This window comes from Chiloscyllium plagiosum, unplaced genomic scaffold (genome assembly GCF_037043375.1).
Source record: "Chiloscyllium plagiosum isolate Xiang-an unplaced genomic scaffold, Cpla_swu_hap1 HiC_scaffold_24, whole genome shotgun sequence".
Lineage (NCBI taxonomy): Eukaryota > Metazoa > Chordata > Chondrichthyes > Orectolobiformes > Hemiscylliidae > Chiloscyllium > Chiloscyllium plagiosum.
In genome coordinates, this window is record NW_028270162.1 from 32,416,018 (window position 1) to 32,427,149 (window position 11,132).

The window sequence follows — 11,132 nt, forward strand, 5'->3', positions numbered from 1 at the left end:
AAAAAGTTACCACTTAGCTCCCGTTTAAATTTTTCCCCCCTCACCCTAAACCTATGTCCTCTAGTTCTGGACTCCCCCAGCCCAGGGAAAATACCATGTCTATTTACCCTGTCCATGCCCCTCATAATTTTATAAACCTCTATAAGGCCACCACTCAGTCTCTGACGCTCCAGGGAAAATAGCCCCAGCCTATTGAGCCTCTCCCTGTAGCACAAATCCTCCAACCCTGGCAACATCTTGTAAATCTTTTCTGAACCCTTTCAAGTTTCAAAACATTCTTCCAATAGGAAGGAGACCAGAACTGCACACAATATTCCAAAAGTAGCCCAACCAACGTCCTGTACAGCTGCAACATGACCTCCCAACTCCTATGCTCTGACCAATGAAGGAAAGCACACCAAACTATCTATCTCCGTCCCCAGTTCCAAGGAACTATGAACCTGCACTCGCAAGGTCTCTTTGTTCAGCAACACTCCCCTGGACCTTACCATTAAGGGTATAGATCCTGCCCTGAATTGCCTTTCTAAAATGCAGCACCTCACATTTATCGAAATTAAATTCCATCTGCCACTCCTCAGCTCATTGTCCCATTTGATCAAATCCCGTTGACTTCTTTGCTGTCCACTACACCTCCAATTTTTGAGGGTTTTATATCTTGATATAGGAAATGTGATGAGACATCTTGCCTATTGTTCAAAGCACTATGTAATGGTTGAGTTTCACTGGACATGTTGGCTTTGCTCTGATCTGAACTAACTTAGCTGATCCCTGGCTGATAAGCTGAGGGGAATAGTTCACCTCAATGTTTAAAATGCTTTGAAAAAGATAAAATTTATCCAGGATTCCCACCCCAAGAACAATGCAAGTGTGGCAAGTGTGCATACAGCTTTACATACATACAAAGGAGGAGGATACGTTCAGATTCAGCTATGATGCTCTCCATAACTAAATTGATGGTAAGAGCAGTCTTTCTGCTGCTGTGACCTGTAACTAACAACTGATTAAAAAGCTGGGCAACCCATCTTTAGAAATCCTTCCATGGTGTGGACTGTCAAATCACAGAAGCTGTTAATCAACCTGGATGTAATCGTAAGTGTGAGGATAGTTTACCTCCTGCATCCATGCAGTCCTTACCTTGAGAAAGCTGATGGGTGATCCAGCCCTCAGGAAATCTGTCCAACAGCAGTAAAAGTTTTGAAGTTGGTCAATAGTGTGCCTCTTGAACTTATTATCTGATTTCAAGCTTCAATTTTCCTTCTTGGTTTCCATCCTCCTACCCAACCAACCTTGTGATTTCAGTTAAAGCTGGAGATAGGTTTTGTTTGGGAAACAGGTTTCTGAAACCAAGTTCACTGGATCCAAAACTGCCAGATTTTTTTCCCCCAATTTCAGTTTTACACAACTGACCATGCTGTTAGTTGATCAGAAAATTTCTTGAAAGTACCTACCTTCGGTTAATTTTTGTTTTAAAATCTAAACCTGTTACATAAATTTGACTTTTATTCTTTTACTTCCTCCAGGAATTTCTTCAGGAATAGAAGTAGAACGACTAGTCAACATGCTACCATAATAAGAATATTTTTTGTCTTCCTATGGAAAGATATCTTTATGGAAAGTTATATCAGCATTCTGCCATTTATTATTTAATCATCCTTGCGTATGTTCCAATATTAAATATATATATGTTAGCTTTCTTCTAAATAGTTTCACTTCTGGGAAAAAACATAAAGGTTGTGAAAGGTAAATGTCGTAGCCCTCCAACCGGCATGGACTGGATTTCCACTGAGTCTGAAATTTATCCGTCTGTACTAAGTTTAATGCTCCAAGCTAGGTGCCAGTATAGATAATGTTCTTCATTTCCAACCAAGGGAAGGGAAAATCAACAAGGTTCCTGTTTCTATTTGTTATCCGATTATTTTCTAGTGACCAAGTTCTCCTGAGGCAAAGTTAGTGTTGATGAGTCCTGCCTATAATCACATAGGCTACATACATCCTCTGGAGGTGTATGCAGAATTACCACCTGGATAATGTACCTGATGACATCTGACACGTGTAGCACATAAACTCTTTCCAAAATTGGCATCTTGAGGAGTTAATGCACTTGTGTTCCATCAACCCAATTACTGTTTATCTAACTTGTTTTAGTGCTGCATAACTGCACAGCTACCAACTTTCCGTAAATCATTTGTGCATGCAAACTCTGTCAACTTAAATTGCTCCCGATCTGCAGTGTATCTATTTGACATTATAGTTGGTCAGCCATGTGCAAACTTTGAAAAGTACATTACCTATTAAATGGAAAATAACTCCAGAAATGTTTCACTTGTCTCTGCAGGTTATCCAGATCATGATTATCCAGCACTCTAACCGTTTATCTTTCTGAAACATTTTAAGACCAGTGAAATAGAAAAATAATAGAAAAAAATTAAAATATTGTAAACTAGCTTCCTTTTTCTTTGTTTCACAATAAAGATTTAATGCACTCAAAACAAGTTACAATGTTAAAATGTACTTTTACTGTTATCATTTGTATTTTGAAACAATTTGCAATGGCAACTGTACAATGTTAAATGATTAAAGAAAAAAATACATTTTATTAGCTTTTTCTGGCATTCTGGCTGTTCAATTGATGATCAATGGAGTTTTTAATTTTAAAGATTTTATGTTGAAAATGAAAATGCACGTTATCAACTCCGGGTATATTACAGAAACATGCAATATTTCAAATTTCACACATTTGTACTTTCAAATAATGTGGTTCTTGACTGGCAGTAGCAAGTCCCACAAGCTCGCACAGTATGCTAGCAAGAGAAAAAGCTGGCACAAATCTACAAGGGTCTGCAGGGCAGAGGTAAAGTGTACATTTAAGACTGTAGCCTACAATCTGACATAGTTGTTTCCAGCTTCAATTTCCTGCTCCACTGTCCAATGTTCCACAGATTCTACATTCTTGGCTGGGTGCAGATGTTCATGCAGCCTTCCTGGTAAGCAAGAAATGCTTGTTGTTTTTGCATTGCATAAGTTTTTTTTAAAACCATGTTATCCTACTTAAATTCAGATTGATTATTCATGCTAAATCACTTGAAGCTCTTGTTTGGCCCATTTTGTTAATTTTTTTCTTATCTAAACCTTTTAGCTGTTGGTTTCAGAAGTGTAAGATGTATTTCCAGTCTTTTTAATCATTTCCATCTTACTCATCCTTCGACGAGTAACATTTTAAAACTTTGAACTTGAAAAGTAGTAGACAATTGGATCAAGCATGCTGTTAATATAAGTGACATAGTGTAATATAAAATCCCTCAACAGCAGCCTTGTAAGCCACAATATCGTCAAACTTGTTTGATTTGTGTTATCAGCACAATTAGGTAAAAACAAGGACTGCAGATGCTGGAAACCAGAGTCTAGATTAGTGGTGCTGGAAAAGCACAGCAGGTCAGGCAGCATCCCAGGAGCAGAAAAATCGACGTTTCACGCAAAAGTCCTTCATCAGGAATAGAGGCAGGATGCCTGTAGGGTGGAGAGATAAATTTGGGGGGGGGGAGGGGAGAGAGAAAGTAGCATAGTGTACAATAGGGGGATGGAGGTGATAGGTCAGAGAGAAGGGTGGGGGCATAATTAGCCTGCCGCTGTTACTGGGTAAGAAACAGTATGAATACTATTATACAACAGTTTTCACAATACGTATAGCCTTTTTATATTTTTCTCTAGTTTCACTGTGTTTGTGCTGAAGTTTTGAAATGATCGAGAATGTGCAGAACAGAATAATACAAAGTGGTGTTACAAACTCAACAACAAAAAATACATCATGCCAAGTTGCAGCAACATTAAAAGACTCGTATAACTGGAAGCTCTCACAATATGTAAGGTTCTTCTGCTCAAACACGTGCCTTTCAAACAGAAGGTACGAGGTCATTAATAGTATTAGAGTCCATGTAAAAGATACGCCCACTATAGCATATCTTTGTGACACAGAATTAAATTTATGGTGAAGTTGGACAACTTTAAAATAACGATCTATTGCCGCGAGTGTGAAAAAGGCAGTACTGCCTGCACGATTCAACGACACCATAAATAACACACGACAGACGATATCTCCGAGGATCCAGTCCTTTTTGTTTACACAGTAAGCCAAACGAAATGGTAGGCAACACATCAAGAGAAAATCTGCTATTGTCAGATTAAACAAATAGATCGTACTCAGTTTCCAAGGTTTCCACCGAAAGCAAAAGATCCACAAAGCAACAGCATTGCCGATTGATTCTAGAATGAATTCTACCAACAGCAACGGTATGACGATATTGATCAGCGTTGTTCCGTCAAATTCAACGAAATATTCATCGTTGCACTGTTGTCTGGAGAATGATACTTTGATGTTTAATGCTGCGATGAAGTCGCCTATATGATATATATAGTTTTGCTCTTTCGTCAGTTCTTTTTGTGAGACGTGATGCACATTAAAACATTTCACAAATTTGAAATAGTAATATTCATGGTACTTCAATTCCAGTTACTTTAAGAGTCCTTTTTGTTTAAAGAGGTTGTATCTGGGACTTTATTGTTGATATCATTTTATGTGCTGGGTCATTGAGGAAAATCGATGGGATTACATTATTCTTTCTACAGCTGAGTCTCTGGATCTGTATTTTACTGGAACTATAGCCGAACTAGGATATTGCATAAATTCGTGATTTTTTTTGTTTCAATATTTATTGCAATAAAGTAAAACCCCAACATTTCAATGAACCTTTTCTGACGTTTTCCACATGCAAACCCACCTTTTTTAAAGATCCGTGTGCCCTAAATCTTTGTTCTTTCACTCTTGAGAATCTATGACTTTTCAAACCCACATTTTGGATGAAATGATAGTGTCACTGGAATAGTTAACCAGACGCCAGTTTAATGCTGTGCTGACATGGGTTCAAATCCCACCAGAAATTTGTAGGTCAGCTTGTTGACCTACAAAGGGCAAGTGTCTTATATTCATTGGTTAGAATGAATTGAAATGGGTTGAACAACAGCTCCTCAAAAATATCAATGCAATTTCAGAGGGAGACTAAGCTGTCCTTAACACCTCAGCCAGCATAAGGAGACAAAACAGAATACTGCTAGAAGCAGACAAGACACTGCCACCTCCAACTGTAGAGATAGTTGCATTTGTTTTCTGGGATTTGTAAACCGCTCTCATCTACCATAGTAATCCATTTAGCTTATTAAGTTTTGCTTTTTAACAAACGTAAAGAGTTACTTTTAAGTAAGATTACTTACGCGTTCTTATTCATCACTTTTAGACAACTTGTCAAGATGAAACCTAAAACTTGCAGATTAGAATATGTGGTGGGGACCAAAGACCATCCCTTCAGTTTTCCCAATACTTAGTTGAAAGAAAGTTCCAAATGCCTGACATCTCAGACTTTCAGAAAACTGTAGAGAAAGGTGCTGGTGAGATACAGCTTGATGGTATAATATACATAAGGAAACTGCTGAGTTTTCAAATGTCACCAAGGGGAAGTATGTTGACGGGAGGGGCCACAATGATAGATCTTTGGAGTTGGATAAGGATGATAGGTAAGAATGGAATCAACTATCACATCAGCTGAATGACATGGATGGTAGTGTGGTCAACCACATCAGACCACATACAAGATAATAATGAATTGTCACACATGATGCCATTCACAAATTCTGAACCTATAGCAGGGTATACCTTTATCTATATCAAGAGATTTGTGTGCATGTAATAGAAAGACATCAGACAACACCACAAACTATAGAAAATGGCCATTTGAACAACTGAGCTACAAGACAAGACCACAAAAGAATTCCATTGAAAAAAATGCAATGTGCTTAAACTAACCTGGGAGAGTTTTGCACTCTGCCTGTGTGGATGTCCTGATGAAACATTGATACTTTTCCATCATAGAGGTCAATCCATAAGACATAGGAGCGGAAGTAAGGCCATTCGGCCCATCGAGTCCACTCCGCCATTCAATCATGGCTGATGGGCATTTCAACTCCACTTACCCGCATTCTCTCTGAGGAGCAGGAGAATTATGTTTCAGGCATAAATCTTTCATTAAGAATTCCTGACAAAGTGCTTCTGCCCGAAACATTGATTTTCTTGCTCCTCGGATGCTGCCTGACCTGCTGTGCTTTTCCAGCACCACAACTTGGGAAAGACAAGGTAATACTGGGAAAAGCAGCAACTCTTGCATGTGCATGTGCCCATTAAGTATTCTTAATCATTAAATAGTTGTTTCAAGAAAAAAAAGAGGAAATGAAATAAATATTTTAACATCAAGTAGATACATAGACAGTTTTGTGGGTTATCGAGAAATATGACCACATTCCTCTTTTGCAAGAAAAGTATAGTAAATGATACTGGTGCTCATATTCAGGGGAAATTATTGCAAATGTAAAGGGTTCACCTGAAATAGTAATAAATTTGATTATCATTACCACACACTTACAGCTAAATGATGAGTTTTTAAAAAGCTTCAACAATACTATCATGTGAAAAAACAGCTGATTGTCAGTAAATGCAGTGGTTCAAGTCCACATCAGCATTGTCTATCGCTGAGCATGTTCAAATAACCACAACTCTACTGGGGCAGTTTGGTGGCTCAGCGGTTAGCACTGCTGCCTCACAGCATTAGGGTCTCAGGTTCGATTCCAGCCTCGGGTGACTGCCTGTGTGGAGTTTCCTCCCACAGTCCAAAGATGTGCAGGTCAGGTGAAGTGGTCATACTAAATTGTCCATAGTGTTAGGTGCATTAGTCAGAGGGAAATGGGTCTGGGTGGGTTACTCTTCGGAGGGTCAGTGTGGACTTGTTGGGTCGAAGGGCCTGCTTCCACATTGTAGGGAATCTAATCTAATTAACTTAAAAATGAGGTGTCAACCGAGTGAAGCTATCAAATAGGACAACTTGTGTGCCAAGCAGCAAGTGTTAAGAGTTAAGTGTTCCCACAACCAACATTTCAGATCTAAGCTCTGCAATCTTGTCACATCCAGTTGTCTTTGGTGGTGGACAATTAAACAATTCACTGGAGGAGGCTCTACATATATTCCCATCCTCAATGATGGAAGGAACCAACATATCAGTGCCAAAGATAAGGTTGAAGCATTCACAGCAATATTCAGCCATAAGTGCCAAGTGAATGATCCATTTTGGCCTCCACCACTGTTCCCCGCATCACAGACACCAGTGATCAGTCAATTCAATTCATTCCATGTGATAGCAAAAAACATAGTTGAATGAAATCCCACTGTACTGTAGCTTTCTGCAGTAAGAAAAGCAGTTGGGATTTCCTAAGTATTTGGGAGATTTTATCAAGGCACATATGTCTAATCTACAAAAGTGGAGGGTGGAACCACTGACCTTCTCCTAGCCCTGTACATTGCTATCTCATAACCTGCCTATTGTAAATTGAAATAACTCCATAAAAGCCGGCATCCCATCACTAAACCACCTTATATTTACACATGGAGACCTTGACACTGATACACCTCCCTCAGAGTGAACAGGATGTCTGACACTCCTGTTCTTATCTGTCAGCCAGGGCTCTGTGATTATGTCCAAATTCTATAAGTGCTCCTTATTGGTCTTCCCTGTTATTAGCACATCTAGATAATTGGCAATCTGGGGTAGACCTTGTAAAATGTTCTCCATTGTCAGCTGAAAAACTGCACAGGCTGATGATATTCCAAATGGCAGTCTCGTGATTTGGCACAAACCCTTATGTGTATTAATTGTAGCATACCTCCGGGAATCCTCATCTAACCGCAGCTGCAAGCATGCATGGCTCCTATCCAGCTTCGTGAAGGACAATCCCTCTGGCAGCTTTGTGTATAAATCTTATAAGTGAAGGAGTGGGTTTTTATCCAGCTGCGGAAAGCAGTTTACCATTTGTTTAACATCCCCACAAAGGCGAATCGATCTATTTAGCTTCCCAATCAGTATGACTGGTGCTGCCATTCTGCACACTGATGATTCCTTCACTTTCCAGCTTCTGATTTCTACTTCTACTTTTGCCCATAAACTAAATGGCACTGGGGGGGCATTGTAGAATCGTGGAATTGCTTCTTGCTCAACATGCAAGGTGGCCTTGGTTCCTCTGATAGTTCATAGACCTTCCTGAAAGACATCTGGGTATTTAATTAGGACTTCATTAGGCAGCCATTTTCCAATCAAAAAATGTTGAGCCGATCTAAGTGAATCTTTCTCGACCAATTTCACCCAATCAAGCTTGGGCCCAAGCCTTTTACTGCAGTAAGTGATAACTGAACCAACTGCTTCTCATAAGAGACCAGAACCGAAGTTGTACCTTTAAAGGTCTTATAAGATTAACACACACACAGGGAAATACACACAAACATGTATACAAACACACATGCTCACACCCAAAAACACACACACACTCTCTCTCCACACCGCCCCCCCCCAACCCCTCCCAGAAACGTGCAAGCACGCACAGAACAACGTGCATAGAGTTTTTCCTTTAACTCTTCCCATTTCTTCTAAATCCAGGGGGTTGCCATGTCTTCAGTACATACAGGTACTGTTCCCCAAACCTTCCGCCAGTACATCGATGACCACATCGGTGCTGCATCCTGCACCCAGGCTGAGTTGGAGCAGTTCATCGACTCCGCCAACAACTTCCATCCTGCCCTCAATTCACTTGGTCTATCTCGAACATCTTCCTCTCCTTTCTTGACCTCCGTGTTTCCATCTCCAGTGACAGTTTACTGACTGACATTTACTACAAACCACAGACTCCCATAAATACATGACTACACCTCCTCCCACCCCATATCCTGAAAAACTTCATTCTGTTTCCTCAATTCCTCCATCTCCATCGCATCTGCTCAGATGAGGAGACATTCCACTCCCAAGCATCCCAGATGTCCACCTATTTTATACAATGTTCTTTTCTTCCCCACGGTCATCCAGACAGCCCTCCACTGCACCTCCTCCATTCCCTCTCCACTGGTCTAAACCACCCTCCCAAACATAATAAAGACAGAGTCCCCCTTGTCCTCACTTTCCACCCCACTCACCTCCACAATATGATCCTCAAACACTTCTGCCAACTCCAATTAGACCCCACCATTAGGAACATCCCCTCCCCACCCTTCTCTGCTGTCCGCAAGTACCATTCCCTTCATCACTCCTTGGTTCACGCATCTCTCCCCACCTACACCCCCAATACGCTCGCCGCACCCCCCCCCCGGCGGAACCTTCCCCTGCAACCATAAAAGATGCAAAACCTGCTGGCACACCACTTCCCTCACCCCCATCCAGGACCTCAAACAGTCCTTCCAGGTGAAGCAGAGGTTCACCTGCCTCTCCTCCAACCTAATTTACTGCATCCGCTGCTCCCGGTGTGGTCTTCTCTACATCAGGGCGACCAAACGTAAATTAAGGGATTGTTTTGCCATGCATATCACTGGGCCCATGAGGGTCAGCCTGACCTCTGGTCTCTGCCCATTTCAATTCTCCTTCCCACTTCTTCTCCAGCATGTCCATCCTCGGCCTCCTCCATTGCCACAGTGAATCAGACCGCAAACTGGAGGAGCAACATCTTATCTTCTGCCTGAGCAGCCTACAGCCTGGAGCACTCAACATTTGAGTTTTCAAATTTCAAATAACCTTCCCACCCATCCTCTGACTCCCTTTCTGCCACGTCTCCTCCCTTTCCTACCGACCCTTCCTTCCAGCCACCAACCGGATTCATTCCTCCCATCGACCAACCAGGTCATATCCACTGCCTGTGTTCACCTATCACTATCTCACCATTCCGCCTCTCTCCCCACCCAAAATCCCTCCACTCCTCTTTATCTGCACATCCCCCACCCCCAACTCCATTCCAGAAGAAGGGTTACACCCAAAACGTTTACTTCTCCACCTCCTGATGCTGCCTGGCTTGCTGAGTTCTTCCAGCCTCCTGCTTGTCTACTTTGGATCCTGTCATCTGCAGTTTTTTGTCTCTAAATGGAAACATTTATCCATTCACTTGAAGATCAGAGTCCAAATGCCTGGAGTTAGGAGTAGATTTACTTCAGAGTTAGTGATAAGGCAACAAGAAGCTCCAAGCAAGGTGGGTAGTTAGAGGATCAATTGGTATTTCCAAGGGAATTCAAGATTTTCTTTCAAAACAGGTTTTGAGGAGGTCTTAAATTTCAGCTCAGTTGTTAGATCAGACAGGCATGAATGTTAACCAGGAGGTCACTGCTACTCTCTGCACTGAGACTGATAAAGTTCAAAATTGTATGATTACAGTTCTCTAAAAATGTAAAAATGCTTCAGTTGCATGATTTGGCCAACAACAGATAATGAATGGCCATTAATGAGCTCCTCATGTTAACAAAGGAGTTTCCATCCTTTTGCTGAAATCCACTGAATACATTTTAGGTGATGGGTAGTTTCAAGATGGCTCCTTTGGCATGAGCCAGTCTTGGAGACTGGGAGTCTAAGTTCTCTCCTTATTGACATTGTGCTGTATGTCCACACAATAACAGATAAGAAATTCCACAAGAATAGTCTTTCCCAAGCAGTATCCCTCAGTCACCCACTGTAAGAAACTCCCAGAACCCTTTGCCAACCTACAAGTTACGTGGTCTGTGGCAGCCATTTTAAAAGTCAATGTTTTAAAAAAGTACAAGAAACTATAGTTTCAACCACTTGTAATTTTGTTCATGTCCGGCAGATATGATACACATTGTAAGGAAATTATTTATCTGAAACAGCTGCAGAACCACGATCAAAAGTAACAATAGTGGTTACATTTGCAATACCACAGAAACAGACGGAAGCATTTTTCTTGCTAACTCATGCACTATGCAAAGTGTTCTTTACTGTTACTTTGTTGCTTTGTCATCAAATATAATTTAATTTGGTAAAATGCGAAAGAAATAAAATTTTTGGTGAGCTAGAGCAGAAAAAGGAACTTGTTGGTGCTGCTCAGGAGACTTTACACTAGTAAGTGGGGGGCATGGGAGGAGGAGGAGCCTAACGACAGTGAGAAAAGAGAGAAGTCTGGTAATGTAGAGAAGAGGAGCAAATTAAGTAGTCAAGGCAGGCAACAGTAAGGCAGAGAATGAGGCATTTGATAAACTAAACTGCATTTATTTCAAC

At 41.0% G+C, this 11,132-nt stretch overlaps 1 protein-coding gene and 1 pseudogene across 2 annotated transcripts in view; one reads left to right on the plus strand and one right to left on the minus strand.

Moving 5' to 3' along the window:
* The window catches only part of kntc1 (kinetochore associated 1), a 152,042-nt gene extending 149,439 nt beyond the window's left edge, over positions 1-2,603 (plus strand). Inside the window, exons 64-65 of one of the 2 annotated variants that reach the window (XR_015761265.1) lie at positions 1,521-1,657; positions 2,336-2,603. Coding sequence is in view for 1 of the 2 variants with exons in the window: in XM_043715770.2 (XP_043571705.2) it covers positions 1,521-1,538 (18 nt within the window). In the remaining variant the exon portion in view is untranslated. Of the gene's footprint in view, positions 1-1,520 lie in introns of both variants that reach the window. The other variant, XM_043715770.2, reaches the window with a different exon arrangement.
* Positions 2,604-2,676: 73 nt separating this feature from the next.
* On the minus strand, positions 2,677-8,660 carry LOC122562412 (hydroxycarboxylic acid receptor 1-like; annotated as a pseudogene).
* Positions 8,661-11,132: the final 2,472 nt, after the last annotated feature.